General features: G+C 43.5%; 1 protein-coding gene across 1 annotated transcript in view; it reads right to left on the bottom strand.

The window, feature by feature from the left end:
• Positions 1 to 22,354, bottom strand: part of KMT2A (lysine methyltransferase 2A) — a gene marked incomplete at its 5' end in the record, with an annotated part of 94,728 nt that overhangs the window by 62,336 nt on the left and 10,038 nt on the right. The window contains one exon of the mRNA XM_081098550.1: positions 139 to 208. Coding sequence (XP_080954676.1) covers positions 139 to 208 — 70 coding nt within the window. The remainder of the gene's footprint in view (positions 1 to 138; positions 209 to 22,354) is intronic.

Here is a 22,354-nt window from a genome sequence, read left to right as displayed (position 1 = left end):
TAGTGTGAGGGAAAAGGAAGGGTGCACCCCAAAACCCCTCGTATTTAAGACCATCCTTTCCATGCAAAGAAGGAAAGGGGAAGCCACAGTCTCTTCACAAACAAAAAGTAAAGGCGCCATGCGCATGCTCAGCCGTACCTGAAGGAGACCTGGTGGGACTTCGTACTCTGACTTCTTCATCTGAGCCAAAACCTAAGAACTGCTCATCCTACAACAAAGGAAAATCATTTTAAAGTCAGAAACCAAAGCATGAACATGAACAAACCCTAAAGAAATGCCCAGAGGAGACAAAAATAATTTTGAAAATTAGCTTTTATATATTAATCATCATCATTCACATGGATATTTAAAATAACTGTGGTTGAAATGAATGGACCCAGGCATTACAGCTTCATCACAGACCAATGGGAGCTGCGTGTCACTGAGCAATGCATGGACATAGCATCTCTGATGCCCAGGACCCAAGAGACAATCCTACATTTCAATCTAGAGATGCAGCCCAAAGCAATTGAAGTCATCAAATCAGCACAAAGTCAATAAAACAAATCTCTTCAACAGGTAGTTACAACTACAAACATATAAAGAGTAACATAAACAATATCATAATCTCTGGTTTACTCAATATTAATAGAGACTGAAGTGGCCATGATCGTCAGTTCCTTAACTCAGGAACAGACATCTAGCTGTGATTTCTGTTCATTTGAGATCCAATGATTCTCAACATGCATTTTGTGGCATCATTTTAAAAGGCCCTGTGACGAGAGACGTAATGGTGGGCAGCAGCATCTATGAGAGCGATCATGAACTGGCCACAGGGCGGTGAGATTCACTCAAAAGGAAGGCAGGAAAGCACCTTACTCTCAGTTCTACTTCGGGCAAAACCTTCTCCTTACTTCTCAGTTTTAACCTGCCCTTTAAAAAATAAATGCCAGGGACTGAACCTATTTAGAACAAGTTCTCACAAAGGATGGTCTATTTAGACAAAACTGATGAATAGAAATTCAATGAGTCCGAGAGTAAGAGTTCCTTCCAGAGAGAGATGAGAAAGAATTTCAAATTCCAGAAACAAAATCCACACAAAACAAGAACAAAATAAGGAAGGAAAGGCAGATATTCTTGAACCTCCAATGTCTACCGATAAGCCCCAAGCTAAGTTCCAACAATGAAAGCCCCGAACTTTCCTCTGGGGAGTGAAGACCGCGGGGTGTCCGCACCGGTGCACGTCCTGAAGCTGCTGCCCGGCAGCGAGAAGCCCGAGGCGGGTGCCGCCTGTTCACCCTGATTAACCAGGACAGATGCAAAGATACACGCAACCTTCTGGGCAAATTAGCAGGTTCAGTTCTCAAATTTAAATGCTTTTAAAGAGCATTTAATGTTTGGGGTCAAGACTTGAGATAAAATGCAACAGAGAGATCATTCGCATTAGAATCTAAAAAGGTTCTTGCTCTTACACTGTTAAAATTCTTGAAGTATTTAAGGAAAAACGATAATTATCCTCTTCAAAGAGATTTCTTTGTATAGTACAGTGGGGCCTTGACTTATGAGAGTTCCGACTAACGAGTTTTTCGAGATACGAGCCGTCTCTCGGCCGATTTTTTGCTTTGAGTTGCAAGCTAAAATTCGGGTTACGAGCCAGCTTCAGATACCCCACCGCTAGTTGGCACAGCGAACGTCACAGTGAACACCACAACATCAGCCCAGCATCACGTGTCTCACTCGTTCACTGTTGATTTAACATACGAGTAATCTGAGTTACGAGCTCCGTCACGGAACGAATTAAACTCGTAAGTCAAGGCCCCACTGTATTATAATTCTAAGAATTAAACCTAAATTTAAGGCATGCTAAAGTACTTTTTACACAATCTCTTCTTTAATCATTAAATAAAATTTAAAGTAAACTCTATTTGGACATCATTTGTGAATAAGAAAAAACCCTCTGTCTTCATCCTAAAACAAGTTAGGGCAATCTAGGACAAATGGGGCTTCACCCCAAATGCATTTCTTGAATGATTTTAGGAGTTACCCTTGTAAGATACAACATTATAAAAAAAAAAGTCCAAACTCAAAAAACAATTAAATAATCCAAAAATATTTTCACAATTATGGAAGTCCCATATTGTTAATTTTTAAAATGTACTTTTGGGCCTCCGCCCAGTGTGGCTCAGTTGGTTGGGCATCACCTCATGCCCTGAAAGGTTGCCGGTTCAATTCCTTGTCAGGGCACATGCCAGGGTTACAGGCTTTATTCTGGGTATTGGGTATGCAGGAGGCAGTCAATCAAAGTTTCCATCTCTCACATCAATGTTTCTCTCTCCTCTCCCTCTAAAAAAAAAAAAAAAAAAAAATCAATAAAAATATATTTTTTAAAAAGTACTTTTATTTAATTTTTTAAATATATTTTATTGATTTTTTACAGAGAGGAAGGGAGAGGGATAGAGAGTTAGAAACATCGATGAGAGAGAAGCATCGATCAGCCGCCTCCTGCACACTCCCTAGTGGGGGTGTGCCTGCAACCAAGGTACATGCCCTTGACCAGAATCGAACCAGGGACTCTTCAGTCCCCAGGCCGACGCTCCATCCAGTGAGCCAAACCGGCTAGGGCTAAAAAAGTACTTTTAAAAAAGAGATTTAAGTCCTAGAGGGTTTTGCTCAGTGGGCAAACTACGGCCCACGGGCTGGATCCGGCCAGTTTGAAATGAATAAAACTAAAAAAAAAAAAAAAAAGACTGTACCCTTTTATGTAATGATGTTTACTTTGAATTTTTATTAGTTCACACAAACACTCCATCCATGCTTTTGTTCCGGCCCTCCGGTCCAGTTTAAGAACCCAGTGTGGCCCTCGAGTCAAAAAGTTTTCCCACCCCTGGTATAGAGCATCGACCTGCAGACTCAAGGGTCCCAGGTTCGATTCCAGTCGAGGGTGTGTGCCCAGGTTGTGGGCTCAATCCCCAGTGGGGAGCGTTCAGGAGGCAGCCAATCAATGATTTTCTCTTATCAGCGATGTTTCTAACTCTCTCTCCCTCTTCCTTCCTCCCTGAAATTAATAAAAATATTTTTTTTAAAAATATATATATTTTATTGATTTTTTACAGAGAGGGAGAGGGATAGAGAACTAGAAACATTGATGAGAGAGAAACATCGATCAGCTGCCCCCTGCACACCTCCCACTGGGGATGTGCCCGCAACCAAGACACATGCCCTTGACTGGAATCGAACCTGGGACCCTTCAGTCCGCAGGCCGACGCTCCATTCACTGAGCCAAACCGGTTAGGGCAATAAAAATATATTTAAAAAAAACACATTTAAAATAGTAATCCTAACAGGTACTTTGAGAAAAAAGCAGACAAATAAAATAGGCCCTGATAAATTGCCTCAGATGCAGTAAAAACACACACACACACAAAACAACAATGGCAGTATGTTAGAATTTTCCGGGGGCAGTTCCGTCTGCCATCTACTGCACGTGACACCCTGAGAGTGAAGACCTGTCTGCGGTCTCAGCTCTAGCACATGCAGGTTCAGTGATATTAGTCACGTCACTCACTACTTCCATATCTTAATTTCATTATTGGAGTGCTGTCCCGAGTAAATAAAATGAATTAGGTAAGTTACGTAATTTATGTAGTCCTAATTACTGAAGTTTTGAGGGACCAAATGACTTGCCTAATAACAGGTACAATGGACTTCCTACCATAATAGTTATAATTTAAAACTATAAATATTTAAAAGAATCAAATAAACCAGCTGCAGTACAAAATTTGCTATTCTTTCAGCTACTGTTAAAGTAAGGTGATGCCCATTTTCAGACCCTTACATTTCTGCTTTCGTTCATGCTTCTCCCGCATTATCCTATCCTCATGGAACAGCCTGCTAATGTGTGCATTTCGAAGGCATCTGCGGACTTCCCAACACTTACCAGGGGACTGCAGTGCTAAGTGCATGAATTTCATGCTCCAAGTGCTGCCAGGGGAGACAGTCCTATCAACTGTATTCATGACAGCCAACAGGCGAGGCAATAAAAGACGACTAATCTGGCTCAGCGGGTTGGAGTGGGGTCCCGTACAGCAAAAAGTTGCGGGTTTGATCCCCAGCTGGGCACATGTGGGAGACAACTGGTGGATGTTTTCTCTCTCACATCAATGTTCCTCTCTCTCCCTCTCTCTCTAAAGTCAATGAAAACCCATCCCTAGGTGAGAATTTGAAGAAAAAAATTGTAATCTATAAAGGGAATATAAAAGATCCATATTGCTACGTTTATTACCAGCAACCGCAGTGAGCACACTTTCTACAGTTCACTTTCACTAAATGTAACGAAACTCTGATCCTAATTGCAATGTGCTCCAAGGCAGAGTATTACGGCGCTGCCCAGCAGTAACGTAACTGACACTGCCAATGTTTAAAGTTTGCAAATGCTCTACTTTCCAAAATGGCAAACCAGTAACTCGTTCCCTATGGTCGTTAATTAAATAAGAAAAGAGTAGGCAGTCCAAAAAGACGGTATTTCCACCCAAGAACTTTCTTTTCACTTTAAACATTACCAGTTGACTTATTGAAACATGCTTAAAATAATAAGTACCTCTTGCTCACATAACCCAGACGGGTTAGCCACATTCAAAAGCCTCACAGAGCTGAAGAACCCCCTCCCTCTCTCTCCTAACTCAGAACTCCCAATGCTAGATATAAGAGCCCTGAAAATTGTTAAGGAAAGCCAAAGCGAGACAGCGCTGGGAACGCATGGCTGCAAGAGGTGCTGAAGCGAGGCCTTCCCTGCTCTCCTCTTGATCCCATCACCCACTTTAAACACTGGGTTCCGGAAAGACTTAGTAACAAGCCAACAGTTCTGGATTCCAGAGGGTTTAGACTTTCCTAGAAATTAAAGACGACTGCAAAATATCTACAAAAATATCTACAAAAAACAGCAACAGAAAGAACCCCGATTAAATCCATGTTTGGTTCTGTGGCAAACACCATGGCCCTGGGCACCCTGAGGAGGCAGGCTGCAGGAGAGACCCATGCTGCACATAACGAAATCTTCCTAAGAACTGGGCCCGAACAGCCACTGATCACACACATTCCCTTCTAACAGTGCTTCCTCTGATGAGCACAGCATTCCACGAGAGAGCATAAGCAAGAGCCATCCAACCTCAGAAACACCAATCAGAAAGGACATATGCACCCCTATGTTCACAGCAGCACAATTCACCATAGCTAAGATTTGGAAACAGCCTAAGTGCCCATCAGCAGATGAGTGGATTAGAAAACTGTGGTACATCTACACAATGGAATACTACGCTGTGGAAAAAAAGGGAACTTTTACCATTTGCAACAGCATGGATGGACCTGAAGAGCATTATGCTAAGTGAAATAAACCAGTCAGAGCAAGATAAGTATCACATGATCTCACTCATTTGTGGAATATATGAACAACAAAAACTGATAAACAAAAACAGATCCAGAGACACAGAAGCATCAATCAGACCATTAAACCTCAGAGGGAAGGTAGGGGAGAGTGGGGGTAAGGGGGAAGAGATCAACCAAAGGATTTGTATGCATGCATATAAGCCTAACCAATGGACACAGACACTGGGGGGGTTGGGGGCGGGTGAGGGCATACGTTGAGGGGTAGGAACGGCTGAGGGAAAAAAGAGACATATGTAATACTTTAAACAATAAAAATTTTTTTTTCAAAAGCCATTCAACCTCTTTCTTCTAAACAATGATGGCCCTGGAGACTAGATCCCCCAGATTCTAACACTTTCCCATCTCCTTGTCAAGCGGAGCACCGTAAAACACCGTTAAATCGTATCTAGCTTCCAGAGATTAAGATGCAATGGAGGAGCGCCCCGTCCAGATGGTGGCGCAGGTAGACATGGTACTCCAAACCTCCACGGCCACATCAAAATCACAACTAAACAACAGAACGATCATCTTTCAGAGCCTCCTGAAATCTGGCTAAACTGAAGTCCTATAACTAGGACACAAAGAAGCCACATTGAGACTGGTAGGGGGGTGGAGAGGCACAATGGGCTAGTACCCATGTGTGACAGTTAAAAATCAGAAGGGATGCCTTGGCTAGGTAGTTCAATTGGTTAGACTCTAACCGTTAGAGCATCATTCCAAAACACTAAGGTTGTGGATCAGATCCATAGTCAGAACACACACACAAGAATCAACCAACAAATGCATAAATAAGTGGAACAACAAATCAATGCTTCTCTCTCTCTCTCTCTCAAATCAATCAATCAATCAATCAATTGATCAATTTTTTTAAATTAAAAGGGATATTTTGGCTGTAGAGCCCCACAACAGGGCCAGGGTTCCAGTGCTGGAAATTAAAGTCCCGGTAAATTTTGGCGGTAAAAACCAGCAGGGATTGAGGCTGAGGGAGACTCAGGCTGCTGGAGTCCCAGGCAGTTCCTCTTAAAGGATCCATGCACGGACTTATTTGGATTCACTCCCTCTGAGTTCCAGCACTCGGGCAGCAACTTGAAAGGATCAGGGACATATAGGGAGGAACTAAATTGTCTGGCATTAGGGTGAGGTTTAAAGGGGCAGCTTTTTCCCAGACAGAAGTGATGGCAGAGGCCACTGTTCCTTTCTGAGCCCTCCCCACCATAGAGCCAACAGGCAGTGCAATATCTAAGTCTTTATGAACCTGGCTCACTATTTGCCCAGCCCTGGTGATTCCCTAAGACCCAGTCCTCCCCACCCCCAACCTGCAGGCCCAACCAAGCCGCCTCCAGTGGCTTTTCCATAGAACCGGCCTGTCTTGACTTACGTTGCCGACTTTCCTAAAAGTCTCTCATGCAAGCCACATCTGTCTTCAGCATGTCCCATACCTCTCTGGCTAAGTGGCCCCAGGCTCACCACTAGCAGCCGTCCATCTTGGTTCGAAGCTGGGCCTCTCCCAGGCACCTCCAAGCCCAGCGCAAGTAGCTCATGCCAAGTGGCCCTTGGCAAGGCACAGGCAGCAGCTGACCTTGGCCTGCACCTCCCAGCAGGCCCCAGAGCCAGCACACCCAGTGGACAGCTTCAGACCATGTCAAAGCACCACCTAACCACCTCCACAAGTGACACACTCCAGGGGTGGACTCCGCAGATATTTGAACCCACTAACGTGAGTCCTGCTCCATGGAGTGACCTGCACAGCTGACCCTCTAAAGTGGCGGCAGCCAGTCCCGGCAGCCGATCAGCCTGGGGGTAAGTCCCTCCCACTGATGTGCCAACAGCGATAAAGGCTCAACTACAACAGGAGTTGCAACTACACAGGGTGCACCTGGAGCAACCCGCTCAGGTGACCTGGGAGGCTGTGCCACTGGGCCCCGCCGATCACCTGCTACATAAAGTCACTCTACCAAGACTGGAATACATAGCAGTTCTCCCTCACACATAGAAACAAGCACAGGGAGGCTGCCAAAAAGTGGAGACAAAGAAGCATGTCCCAAATGAAAGAACAGAACAAAACAAAATAGAGACAAGCCATCTACCAGAGCAAAGTCCAAAACACTGGTCATAAGGATGCTCAATGAACTTAGGGGAAAAGTAGAGAAACTTAGAACTTCAACAAAGAGATAGAAAACATAAAATAGAACTAGAAAACATAAAAAAGAACCAGTCAGGAATGAAAAATACACTGACTGAAATGAATAATCTACAGGGAATCCACAGTGGAGCAGATGAAGCAGAGGGTCAAATCAACATTTGCAATATAAGCAAGCAGAAAACACCCAATCAGAACAGCCAAAAGAAAAAAAATTCCCCAAATGAGGATCGTTTACCATACTCGGGTAGCTCAGTTGGTGAGACCATTGTCCCAATACCCAAGGTTGTAGATTTGATCCCCAGCCAGGCTACATACAAGAATCAACCAATGAATGATTAAGTAAGAGGAACAACAGCCCTGGCCAGTGTGGATCAGTTGGTTGGGTGTCATCCCACGCACCGAAAGGTCAGGACATATCTGGGTTGCACATTTGATTCCTGGTTGGGTTGCATGTGAAAAACAACCAATCGATGTTTCTCTCTCAGATTAGTGTTTCTCTCTAAAATCAATAAAACTATATATTAAAAAAATAAGTGGAATAACAAAATCAATGTTTCTCTCTCCCCCTCTCTACCTATATCTCTCTAAAATCAATTTTTTAAAAATGAGGATAGTTTAAGGGATCTCTGGGTCAACATCAGGTGTACCAATATTGGCATTACAGAGGTACTAGAAGAAGAAGAGAGAGCAAGAGATTGAAAATGTATTTGGAAAAAATGACAGAAAACTTCCCTAACTCAGTGAAGGAAAGACACACAGAAGTCCAGGAAGTGCAGAGTACCAAATAAGATGAACTGAAAGAGACCCCAAATCAAGACACATCAAAATTAAAATTCCAAAGGTTAAAGACAAAGAGAGAATCTTAAAAACAGCAAGAGAAAAGCAGTTAGTTACCTGCAAGGGAGCTCCCATAAGACTGCCAGCTGATTTCTCTAAAGAAACATTTCAGGCCAGAAGAGAGTCCCAAGAAATATTCAAAGTGAAGAAAAGCAAGGACTTACAACCAAGATTACTCTGCCTAGTAAAGCTATCATTCTAAAATCGAAGAACAGATAAAGAACTTCCCAGACAAGAAAAAGCTAAAGAAATTCATCACCACCAAACCAGCATTACAGAAAATGTTAAAGGGACTTCTTTAAAAAGAAGGGGGTGGGGGGGAAAGAAAGATTTAAAAATGTGAATAATAATATGGCAATAACAACATACCTATTAACAATTACTTGAAGTGCAAATGGCTTAAATGCTCCAAAGACATATGGTGGTGCCCCTAACTGGTTTGGCTCGGTGGATAAAGATGGGTAAAACGTTGGCCTGAGGTCTGAAGGGTCCTGGGTTCGATTCTGGTAAAAGGGCACATGCCCAGGTTGTGGGATCGATCCCCAGTAGGGGGCATGCAGGAGGCAGCCGATCAATGATTCTCTCTCTCCCTTCCTTCCTCTCTGAAATCAATAAAAATATATATTTTTTAAAAAAGACATATGGTGGCTATGTGGATAACAAAACAAGACCCTTACATATGCTGTCTACAACAGACCTGCTTCAGATAGAAAGACACAAACAGACTGAAAGAAAAGGATGGGGAAAAAATATTTCATGAAAATGGAAACAAACAAACAAACAAATGCTGGGGTAGCAGTACTTATACCAGACAAAATAGACTTTAAAACAAAGGCTATAACAGGAGACAAAGGATCCAGCAATTCTACTTTTGGGCATTTATCCGAAGAAACCAAAACACTCAATTGAAAAGACATGTCCATCCATATGTTCCCTGCAGCATTATTTACAATAGGGACTTCAGTGCCCACCAATCGATGGATGGGTAAAGAAGTGGTGCATATTACAATGGAATATGACTCAGGCATGAAAAAGAATGAATCTTGCCATCTGCAACAATATAGTTGGACCAACAGGGTATAGTGCTGATTGAACTAAGAGAAAGACAAATGCCAGATGAGTTCGCTGATATGCGGCATCTAAAAAAAACAAAAGAAATGAACACGTAGAACAGAAACAGACTCACAGATACAAAGAACATTTTGATGGCTGCCAGACAGGAGAGGGTTGAGGGAGTGTGGGGAAAAGTGAAGGAATTGAGAAGTACAAGTCGGTAGTGCCAGAACAGTCATGGGTGGTACGTTTACACCGTGGAATACTACTTGGCCGTAAAAAAGGGAATCTTACCCTTTCTGACAGTGTTGATGGATCTGGAGAGTATTATGCTAAGAGAAATAAGCCAGTCAGAGAAAGACAAATACCATAGAATTTCACTTATATGTGGAATCTAAGGAACAAAAACAAAGCAAAACAGAAACAGACTCATAGATAAAGAGAAAGGACTAACTGCTGTCATAGGGGAGGCGCGCTGAGTGGAAAAGGTGAAGGGATTAAGCAAAAAAACCCGCAAGCAAACAAACAAACACACAACCTCATAGACAGACAACAGTCTGGTAAAGGGGGTGAGGGAAGACAGGATAGACTAACAGGTGGCTAAATGGTGATGGAAGGAGATTTGACTTGAGATGGTGAGCACACAATATACAGAAGATATATTACAGAATTGTATCCCTGAAACCTACATAATTGTATTAACCAATGTCATCCCGCCCCCAAAAAACAGTCACAGGGATCTAAACCACAGCACAGAGAACATAGCTAATAATATGGTGACTATACGGTGTCAGATGGGAACCAGATTTGGCGGGGTGACCACTTTGTAAGTTATATAAATGTCTAATCACACAGTGGTATACCTGAAACTAATATAATATTGTACAGCAACCGCAATTTAAAAATAAAAAATTTTAAAGAATGCAATTAAACTAATGTCACTTCCTAAGTGAAATCTAATTATATAAACAATAAATGTATAGAATTTCTTTATTATTCCTATCTCTAACTCTAGGGCAACCAGTTATTTGAGAGTTTCTAAACATACCTTTATTTGTAAATTCTACTTTATTCATAAGTATCTTAAAATTTGATAACTTATATTTTAATGCAGAATTTTAATTCTTTAATAGCTGGTTATATTTGTAAGTGATGAAGCAATAGGAATATTTTTTTCCACTAAACATAAGTGAACCCAAAATAATTATTAAAGATAATGTTTACACCGGAACCGGTTTGGCTCAGTGGATAGAGCGTCGGCCTGTGGACTGAAGGGTCCCGGGTTCGGTTCCGGTCAAGGGCATGTACCTGGGTTGCGGGCACATCCCCAGTAGGAGGTGTGCAGGAGGCAGCTGATCGATGTTTCTCTCTCATCGATGTTTCTAACTCTCTATCTCCCTCCCTTCCTCTCTGTAAAAAATCAATAAAATATATTTAAAAAAAAAACAAAGATAATGTTTACATATAAAATATAATGAAGACATTTTATGTTATTTTTATTTTAAAAAAATATATTTTTATTAATTTCAGAGAAGGGAGGAGAGCAAGAAACATCAATGATGAGAAAGAATCATCGATCAGCTCCTCCTGCACGCCCCACACTGGGGATGGAGCCTGCAACCCAGGCAGGTGCCCTGACCGGGAATCGAACTGGTGACCTCTTGGTTCCTAGGTTGATGCTCAACCCCTGAGCCATGCCAGCCGGGCAATATAATGAATATAATGAAGATGTTTTAGAAAAATACATAAAATTCTGTGTTTAAAAAAAATTATGTACCACTAGTCAACTTTTCAAATAAGCGCTATTTCTTTTTTTTTTTTTAAATATATTTTATTGATTTTTTACAGAGAGGAAGGGAGAGAGATAGAGAGCTAGAAACATCGATGAGAGAGAAACATCGATCAGCTGCCTCCTGCACACTCCCCACTGGGGAAGTGCCTGCAACCCAGGTACATGCCCTTGACCGGAATCAAACCTGGGACCCTTCAGTCCGCAGGCTGACGCTCTATCCACTGAGCCAAACCGGTTTCGGCATCAAATAAGCGCTATTTCTTTTACTTGTTCATTCACTCAAAAACCACTCAGAATCTGTCAGTGGGACAGTGATGCTATCCGCACCACATGCAGATCAGTAAGGCATGGCTCCTGCTCCCAATAAGCACAGAAGGCAAGCAGGCCTGCGACCGTCTCGGCCTCCGTTCACAACCAAGTGGCAGTAGAATGTCGGTGAAAATGCCCTGGCCCGTGTGGCTCAGCGGGTTGGGTGATATCCTGTGCACTGACAGGTGGCAGGCTGGATTCCTGTTGGGTCAGGGCACGTGCCAGGGGTTTCGAGCTTGATCCCCTGTAGGGGGGGCATGCAGAAGGCAGCCGACTGATGTTCGGCTCTCACATCAATGTTTTTTTCCTCTCTAAAAATTAATACAAAAAAATTTTTTTTAAATGTCAGTGAAAGATAAAGTACTATGTTATTCATATTCTGGAATTTAAAATTTGTTTAAATCTTGGAAGAGTTCATTTTTCCTCCTATTCTTCCTAAGAATGGCACTATCTCCATCACTCAGTCTGTCAGGTAGGCACCTCTCCAGCATTAGAAAGCAGAGTGTAGGTCATCACGATCTAAGTCAAAGGCAGTGATCAGGTGTGACACCGTTTCTGAGAATACCGGTGACCGGCCAGACCTCAATGCCTTTTTCTCCCTACACCCAACCACATCGATTTTAGTTCTTTCCAAACATTCTCCCCAGTGTACCGCAGTGAGAGCAAAACTCACTCACCTCGAGCTCCTCGCCCGTCGGGTGAGGGCGGAACCCAGAGCTACTTGGAAACTCTTCTGCTCAGTGAGCGCCACTGCTCTGGCCTCAGGTCTGAAAGGCCTGGGACACCTGCTCACACCCTTCCTTCTGTTTTAACAAGAGGCGGCAGCTCTCAGAGCCTGGAGTCTCGGGCAGCTCAACCACGCCCCGTGGCACCCTCTCGGCACCCTTATGTCTCTACATTGTTCTGCCTTAAGAGTTTGAAAAAATCAAATTTCTCCAACTATAAAGGTTTATTGATCAATCAACTGAAAGTAACATCAATAACCACACAGTGAAGTATCAAAACCACCCTGATACTGTTTAAAAGTCTTTGTTCTGGAGCCTTCTAGTTTTGGCATCATCATACATGGTGTCACCACAGGAGGAGGCCACAGGAGAGCTGAGATGACTGTGGACAACCAAAGACGAGAAACATGAAGACGCAGTGTCACCTCAGCAGCTCCAATTAAGAAAGAGGGCGTGGCGGCGAGGCTCAGCGATGGACGGTCGACCTATGAACCAGGAGGGCAGGGTTCGATTCTCCTCAAGGGCTCGATCCCCAGCAAGGGGCGTGCAGGAGGCAGCCAATCAATGATTCTCTCTCATCATTGATGTTTCTCTCTCCCTCTCCTTCCTCTCTGAAATCAAAACAGATATTTTTTAAAAAAAGAAAAAGGAACCCCTCTGCTTTGGGAATTTTCTCCAGTTCACCTCTGCTGGCATATTTCCCTTTGTGTCTATTGCTACAAGCTCTAAAGGACCATGGTCTTGAGGTTGCATTTTAAAGACATAATAGTACACACACAATTACTAATACTTAATTAGCACAGGGGATTAAAAATGTGTCCTCTAGAATGTCCCCTCTCCGAGGCACGCAGTTCCACTTGCTCATCCTTGTATTCCTAGCATCCAGCACAAAGTTGGCACTCAATAGAAGTTTGTAAAATGAAAATAAAGGAAAAGCAATCCATAGCTTTAAAAAACATTAAGTACCTACTGTGGTAACAGCACTGTAAGATATACTATGGGCTCCAAAGAACTAGACAATGTGACTGTCCTTTTAAGAATGCACACAGAGCACGCTCAGGCTTGGAGGACAGACCCACTCATTCACTGACGGTGTATGTGCTCCCTCTCAGGGTGAAGGGATAAACAGATAAAAGGCAATTTCTGCCTTTACGGACCTGGTAGTCTACCAACAACAGGTGAATAAATTATATCTGTTACAGTGTGATGCCCGCGATGCCAGAGGGATGGATCCAGATGCACAGAGCTACCTACCCTGGTTAAGGAAAAAGGCCAGGAAACCCACTGCAGGAAAAATAAAACCTCAGCTAGCTTTCGAAGGATGGCAACGTGGGGCGGTTCACGCTTGGCGCACAAAGCTGTTGTGTGAAGAACAGCCGTTAGTGAGGTGAGAACACAAGCGAGGAGATGCCCAAGTAGCCAGAAGACTGCCATGGCTAAGTGTGGGGTTGGGGCAGAACTGACGAGAGGTTGCGTTTACGGTATTCTGGAGGTCATGTAGAAACACTCTGCTGATGGGTTATTCGGAATACGAATAAAAGAGAAATCAGGGATAACTCTTACATTTCCTGCCTGAGCAACTGGGTAGGTAGCAAAGCCATTCCAAAGTGAGGAAGGAGAGAGCCGAAGACAAGACTCGGTGAGCATGCGAAGTCTAAGACGCCTACTGGATCTTCAGGTGCTTCGCTGCATACCTGTCCCCTTGCCGGGGAGACAGTGGCCACCTCAGAGGGCGGTCAAGATCAGGTGAATAACCCACGTGAAGTACTCAAAATACTGCTGGCCCACAATAAATATGAATAAATGCTGACCATCGCCATTATTAGCCAAACGGAAATGTCAAGCAGGCAGATGGTTACACACGCCTGGGACTAGGGACAGACAGAGTGACGATCCTCGGCCCGGAGATGAGCCCCGGAGACCACGCAGCAGGAGCGTGCCTCCGCCCTCTGGACAAGCAAGCCGAGGGAGCCACACAGAGCACTGGGAACGAGTCACCGCGAGTTGAGAAGAAAGCAGGTTAAGCGCAGTGTTACCGAACCCAAGAAAAGACTCAAGACGCCAGTGGTCAGCCGGTCCGAACGCTACCCAGGGGTTCGCTAGGACGAGAACTGAGAGTGATGTACTCAGTGTGGCCAGAGAGAGGCCCCGAGGGCCTTGGTGAGATTTCTCAGTGGTCGCGGGGGGTAAAGCCCAGCTGGAGTGATTGAGGACAGGATGCGCGGTGAGAGAGTGGAGACCGCATTTTCAAGAAGTTTTGCTGTGAAAAGCTGCAGAAAATTGGGTAGTAGCTAGAGGAGGACATGGGGTCAGGTTGTGTAAAAAGGATTAGAGCCCGGCCGGCGAGCGTCAGTGGCTGAGCGTCGACCTAAGAACCAGGAGGTCAGGGTTGGATTCCCGGACAGGGCACATGTGGGCTGCGGGCTCCATCCCCAGTGTGGGGCGTGCAGGAGGCGGCCGACCAATGATTCTCTGTCATCACTGATGTTTGGATCTCTCACTCCCTCCCCCTTCCTCTCTGAAATCAATAAAAGTACTTATTTTTAAAATTTACTTTAAAAAAGGATTATATTAAGATAGTTTTATATGTTGATGAGACCAAGCCAGTGGTGAGAAAGCCGATGCGGGAGAGAGGAGGTCAGTGCAGAGACGAGCCCGAGCAGCTGAGCAGGGATGGGATGCAGACACAGTGGCGAGTGCAGAAGGCAGCAGAGGACATGATGGCACCTAAGATCCCTTGTGAAGGAAGGGACAGCTACCACCTTAAGAACAGAAATCAATCCTGACTCCCGTTACACTTGGCGTCACTGCCCCAAGACTCAGTAAAGCAGTCGACGAGAGCACTACCTGAAATACTCCCAACACCGACTGTTACATGCGATTCCCAAAGAATCTTGCAAAGCATCATACATAACCTTAGGACCAACAGTCGTGCTGTTTTAAGATGAGCTCGGTGAGAAGAAATTACACAGTAATTTCCATACGGGAAGGGACTTGTGCAATGCCAATGCCCTGGCACTTGGTTCTCTATGAATGCCACTTAGGGGGAAGAGCAACTTCTTTGCAAACACTCTTTCATCATTTGTTTTAAAATATATTTTTATTGATTTCAGAGATGGAGAGGGAGGAGATAGAAACATCAGTGATGAGAGAGAATCATTGATCGGCTGCCTCCTGCATGCCCCACACTGCGGATCAAGCCTGTAACCGGCATGTGCCCTGACCGGGAATTGAACAGTGACCTTCTGGTTCATAGATTAATGCTCAACCACTGAGCCACACGGCTGGACCATCATTTGTTTTAAAAGAAAATATAGTAGCATCTGTATCATTTCCAAGAAGTGGAATATAACAATAATGCGGTTAAATCTATAAGAAGGGAAAGTATAATATAGCCAAGCATTGTCAAGTATACAGGCACCAAGAGATAAACTTCTTAAGCCAAGATAGTTTTGAAACCCAAATGCTCAAGAAAGTTATGCAGTTATTGAACTAACATCTGTCTTGTCAACAGATTGGCAGGGGTAGGGCAAATCCAAATTCTCTGCTCTTGGTGCATGAAAAAGAACAATGGTTGCTTGAATGCATAACAGATAGGAAGAGATTTAAACTGTTTTATTATTTTTTAAATATATTTTTATTGATTTCAGAGAGGGAGAGGGAGAGATAGAAAGATCAACGATGAGAGAGAATCATTGACGAGTTGCCTCCTGCACGCCCCTAATGGAGATCGAGTCTGCAACCTGGGCGTGTGCCCTTGACTGGAACTGAACCTGGGACACTTCAGTCTGCAAGCCGACGTTCTATCCACTGAGCCACACCAGGTAGGGCTAGACTGTTTTTAATATAATTCCTGCCTGATATTGAGAAATGATAACCCCAAAAGTCACCTAGGATTGAACAGTACAAAGTCAAAACACGGTTCTTCAGTAACAGTTGGTAAAATTTCCACCCACACAAGAATGATGTGTTTTCAAATATTTAACTGAATTCTGCCTAGCAACTCTCACGTGCCCCTCACCCTCACTTCAGCTCAACAAGAACAAGAAGCAAAGATGCTCAAACAGGTAAGCAAATGGCAGGTGTACTCTGCCCACCCTGCTTCAGAAGGGGGAGCTGGAAGCTGCTCATTTGTCTTGGGAAAAAGAAACAGCAAAATAAACTCATTACATCAGATAGTAAGCTATACAGGTTCTTGGCAATGCCCCAAATTACTTGCCAGGATCCTGAAAAACCAAAATGAAATAGCAAGAAAGGTGTATGTGCAGACTCCTAGGCTCCAAGCCTCGCTGGTCTACCTGCTGGCATCACCTTCACAGGCTTTCTTCTCGGTGTAATAGGAAAGGAGCAGAAATGCCCAGATCCACCTGAACAGGCGGGAAAATTAAACACCAGCACTGTTGTCAGGGGTGGCTTTTATTATAAGAGGCTGCAATCCCCCGGATGCCAACTTTAGGAGCTAACTTCATTTTGCACTATATGTTCATTCAACTACAAAGTTCGACTATAGATTTCTAATTTTCCTCCCAGCTTGCTGTTCTTATCCTGGAGCAAACTTAGATCGCATCTTTCCTTCTGGGAAGATGAGCTGTTGAATGAGGAATTCACTTTCCTCTGCAGGTGAACAGTTCTCTGTCAGGAGTCGGTTTTCTGAAGCAATGGAAGTTAGATGACAGAAGTAAACATTCCCTTTGCCAACAAAACAAAGCTACCAAGTCAGCCAACACAATTTTGACCTAATATTCTTTAGGAATTAATGTTCAATGTATGAATTGGGAAATTTTATGTTCTTTTTAAAATTCATTATTACTATGTTTTATATTAGAGAGGAAAGAGGAGAGGGAAAGAAATAGAAACATCAATGATGAGAGAGAATCATTGATTGGCTGCCTCCTGCACGTCCCCCACTGGGGATTGAGCCCGCAACCTGGGCATATGCCCTTGACCAGAATTGAAGCCGGGACCCTTCAGTCTGCAGGCGGACACTCAATCCACTGAGCCACACCAGCCAGGGCTATGTTCTTAATATCTCGAAAAACCAACAGACTTCCTCTGACTGCCAAATCATAGCTGGAAGTTCGCCGTCACGTTCTGAGGAGCTTGCATCATGGGCATTAACCTGTTTTTTCCAAGTCCCTGGTATTTCTTTTTTTACTCCAACACTAGTCCGTCAAGTAGAATAAAGAATCATAAGAGTTATCCTCTGCTTTCTGAATTACACCTGTATGACTAGCCATTAAGTTATAGAAAAAGTATGAATCTTCCATATTCCCAATTCCAGGAGTTTCCCAAAGGACACCCAATTTTACAATTAGGGCATCAGCTGCCCTTCACTCTGCCACCACTTGCAGAATTCCTGTGCCCGTCCAGCTTTGCCTTCGAACTCCATTTTATAAGGTTATCTGGTTAAGAGTGAGCAGCATTTCCTATCATGAAACTTAGAAAATATTCATATATGTAAGCAACCTTAAGTAAATGAAGTATCAATTCACCAATAGAAGGAATTTATGCACAATTCCAGTACTAAATTAAAAGGTCCTAAAGCTTCAATAACCCAATCAAGGTTTCAGAACTAAGAGTTGGTAAGAAACAAGTTGGTGTTTAACAGCCGTCCGCCCAGACCTTTGGTAATCTGCATGAATAATCCCAACTCCGTTTTCAGTCTGACTGTACAGGAAATGCGCTCTGCAACCCTACCTCCCCTCAAGGTTTCATTCTGAGTGACGCAGCCCTCCACACAGCCTCGGAGCTGAGGGTCAGAGGCCTTGGCAATCCTCATTCACAGGAGACAAATTCACTTCGGATGGGAAAGGGTTTACAAAGCGCTGGCTAATAATGCATCCCCGAGCAGTGAGGGCCTTACCAGCACATCTCTCTAAACTACACCTGAAAATGGGCATAAAAGCTACAGGTGCTTACTCGTTTCCGATACTGAAACCACACCGACTGTTCTCCCTGGTTTCTCCTAATGCTTAGGATTTCTCTCCTAGCCCCATTTACTAAAACCTATAAAACCACTATAAAATCATTCCATAGCATTTCTCCAGCATTTACTACTCAAAGTTCATTATTGCCATAAATGGACAATTCGAGCAAATACTTCTTAGGGAGGCAGTGAGGCCCAAGGACCCTTGGGTCGACATCAGTAAGTACAAAACCTGATCCATGCCTTCTGGGATCAGAATAAAAATATACTTACTGACTCACAGAATGAGAAGTTAGCTTGAAAGGGCATTTTATATCATACATACATAGGCAGGACTGTACTTGAAAAATTCACCTCCAGAGAAGATCGTAAAATCTGGGAACCTTACAGCTACCATGGTTACTATTCCTAATAATGGATCCATTCATGTTTTTTGAAGAGTTATGAAGCTGCCTCTCAACCTTCCATTCTCCCAACCGATCCTCCCAGGGCTGACGTCCAATTACGTAGCCGTCTTTGGGGGTCTCCTCAGAACCCTCTCCGAGGTGTCCTCCCCATGTAAGCTGAGGAGCCTAGAGATGGAAGCCACACGCCAGGAGGCTCAGGGCCAGGTTACCTGTGGGCGATGGTGCCAGCCCATTCGGGCAGCACATCACTTTAAACCCCAAGCAGTACAATGGCTCTAAAGACTCTCCTCTGATACTTGTCAGTTTACTATTGTTTAAAACTTTCCCGCCTTGGCCTGGCAGCTCAGTTGGTTAGAGCACTGTGCTGATACGCCAAGGTTACGGGTTTGATCCCCGGTCAGGGAACAAGAAGCAACCAATGAGTGCATTACTAAGTGGAACAACAAACTGATTCTCTTTAGCTCTCTCTAAAATAAAAAAACAAAACATTTTTTATCTCAAAATTGCACTGCTGCCCGGCCGTGTGGCTCAGGTATTAAGTGAAGACCCAGGAACCAGGAGGTCACCAGTTCAGTTCCCGGCCAGGGCACATGCCAGGGTTGCAGGCTCGATCCCCAGTAGGGGGCGTGCAGGAGGCAGCCAACTGATGATGTTCCTCTCTCATTAATGTTTCTGTCTCTCTATCTCTCTCCCTTCCTGTGTCTCTAAAAACACACTAAAAAAATTATCCTGCTAATAGACTTGTACATTATAGCTTATATTAATATGTCCTTGCAATGTACTCTTAAAAGTTGTTAACGACATCAACTTCCAATTCAATAAACATTCACTGATAAACTATATGAAATGTGACCATTGTAAACAATATACAACATAAATGACTTAGAAATGGCCCATGTCTTAAAGAAAGCACAACCTAATGGGCGAACGACAGGTATAATAAAATGCACCAGATGCTGTGGTTTGAGTGGGATCGATCCCCTCGGGCAACTGATCGATGTCTCTCATATCAATCAATGTCTCTCATACCGATGTCCCTCTCTCTTTTCCTTCCTCCCTCTCTAAAAATCAACTTTTTTTTTAAAAAAGAAAAATACCCTGAAGTAAATACTTTAAGGGTATGTGTAAAGTACCAAAAACAAACAAGCAAATAAAACAGGAAATAGGAGGTTGAGTTTCAACTAGAAGTGGTATCTGTAAAACTCCATGGAGCTGGGATCTGTGGATCTGAGCTGAGTCATGAAAGCTAAATGAAATGAGCCAGAGGCAGGGCATGATGGGAAAGGCTTAGGGCCCAGAAGAGGCATCAGCAGGTGTAAAGCAGGTACACACAGGTGTGGAGGCCATACAACCGACTGGTAGTCCAATATGATGGAAGCACATATATGTGAATGCGTGCTCAAAAGATAATGTTCAAAATGTACAACTGCAGGGCCGATCATTTTAAATCTTATTTTATATTCAGTGAGAAGTCAAAGGATTTTAAGAGGGAAGTGACATAAGCAGAAGTGAATTTAAGAAAACCATGAGTAACACTGTGTACAGTGAAAAGGGAGGCAGCCAGATGATGGTAACAATCCATGCAAAAGCCATGGAAATTTAAAGTAGGCCAGTAAAAACAGAAGAGCATGGCCAGATTACATAAACACTCACAAACATCAGGGACAAGCTCAGAAGCTGACTGTACGGTGTGAGAAGAGAAAGGAGTTGAAGACAGCACAGTACAGAGAAGATGAATGAGCGTTCCAATAAACACAGGGCTGGATGTGAAGCCTGGCTCAGCGCTTACTAGCCATGTGACTGAAGGAAAGCTGTTGCACTTGTCTGTGCCTCAGGTTCTTCCTCTGTAAAAGGGAGCATATTAAGTGTTTTGGCAAACCTTTTTTCTGAGAGAGAAAGCAGAACTGTGTTTTTCCTTCTAAAGCATACTATCCGCTACTAGTTATTCTTAAACTTTAATCTGTGGGGATGTAAAGCACAGCATACGGAATATCGTGAATAATAACTATTTATGGTGTCAGAGGGGGTACTAGATTTATTGTGGGGATCACTTCTTAAGTTGCACAAGTGTCTAACCACTATGCTATATACCTGAAATTAATATCATAGTGAATATTGCCCTAGCTGGTTTGGCTCAGTGGATAGAGCATCAGCCTGTGGACAGAAGGGTCCCAGTTTCGATTCCCGTTCAAGGGCACATGCCCAGGTTTCGGCCCGATCCCCAGTGTGGGGCATGCAGGAGGCAGCCGATCAATGATTCTCTCTCATCATTGATGTTTCTCTCTATCTCTCCCTCTCCCTTCCTCTCTGAAATCAATAAAAATATATTTTAAAAAATAATAATAATATAATAATGAATATTAACTGTAATTGAAAAATCAAAAACTTTAATGCTTTTGACTATTCTATTTGTGGTTATTTTTCTCAAATTAAGTTCCAACCCCCAGAAATTGTAACTGACAGCTTAGCATTTCCTCTGTAATTACACTATTAATTGCACTGCTCTCTGTAGACTTACTCCCCGCAAGCAGAAACCTGAGAACAAATGTCAAATAGTTCCCAAGTATAGACTAATGGGTCTAAACCTGGGGACCAGAAACCCTGAAGAGCCTCAGAGTTGCTGCAGGGGGTCGTCAAATACTCACAACCGTAAAACATAAGGACACTATGAACATAGGGGTGCATATATCCTTTCTGATTGGTGTTTCTGGCTTCTTGGGATATATTCCTAGAAGTGGGATCACTGGGTCAAATGGCAGTTCCATTTTTAGTTTTTTGAGGAAGCTCCATACTGTTCTCCACAGTGGCTGCACCAGTCTGCATTCCCACCAGCAGTGCAGAAGGGTTCCTTTTTCTCCACATCCTGTCCAACACTTGTTGTTTGTTGATTTGTTGATGATAGTCATTCTGACAGGTGTGAGGTGATACCGCATTGTCGTTTTGATTTGCATCTGTCGTATAATTAGTGACTTAGAGCATGTTCCTATGTTCATAGCAGCACAATTCACCATAGCTAAGATTTGGAAACAGCCTAAGTGCCCATCAGAAGATGAGTGGATTAGAAAACTGTGGTACATCTACACAATGGAATACTACGCTGCAGTAAAAAAGAAGGAATTCTTGCCATTTGCAACAGCATGGATGGAACTGGAGAGCATTATGCTAAGTGAAATAAGCCAGTCAGAGAAAGATAAATACCACATGATCTCACTCATTTGTGGAATATAGAGAACAACATAGACTGATGAACAGGGACAGATCCAAAGACAGAGAAACAGCGATCAGACTATCAATCCCCAGAGGGAAAGTAGGGGAGGGAGGGGGTAAGGGGGAGAGATCAACCAAAGGACTTATATGCATGCATATAAGGCAAACCAATGGACACGGACACCAGGGGAATGAGAGCATGAGTGAGGAGGGGGGAGGTTGGGGGTTAATGGAGGGATGAGGACACATTTGTAATACCTTAACCAATAAAGAAATTAAAAAATATATATATTAGAAAAAAAACACAACAAAACAAAACATAAGGACACTGGCTACAGCGACCAAAGCAGCACTCCCACACAGCTGTCCTGACGGACAACTCCGCACCTCGTGGAGGCTCTGTATTCGCAGGGTTCCACCTTCCTAGTTACTGTCCCGTTCTTGCTCCTCCCTTTTGGCCTTAGCTCTAATTATGCTCTAGGTGGGCGCCAATGTACAGTTACCAAGATGAATGGCTGGCCTTCAGTGTGGTTCTAGCTTACTGATGAACTTAAT

Source organism: Myotis nattereri (genome assembly GCF_964212035.1).
Source record: "Myotis nattereri genome assembly, chromosome: 9".
NCBI lineage: Eukaryota > Metazoa > Chordata > Mammalia > Chiroptera > Vespertilionidae > Myotis > Myotis nattereri.
The sequence above is the reverse complement of the archived record's forward strand: the minus strand, read 5'-3'. Positions and strand labels throughout refer to the sequence as shown.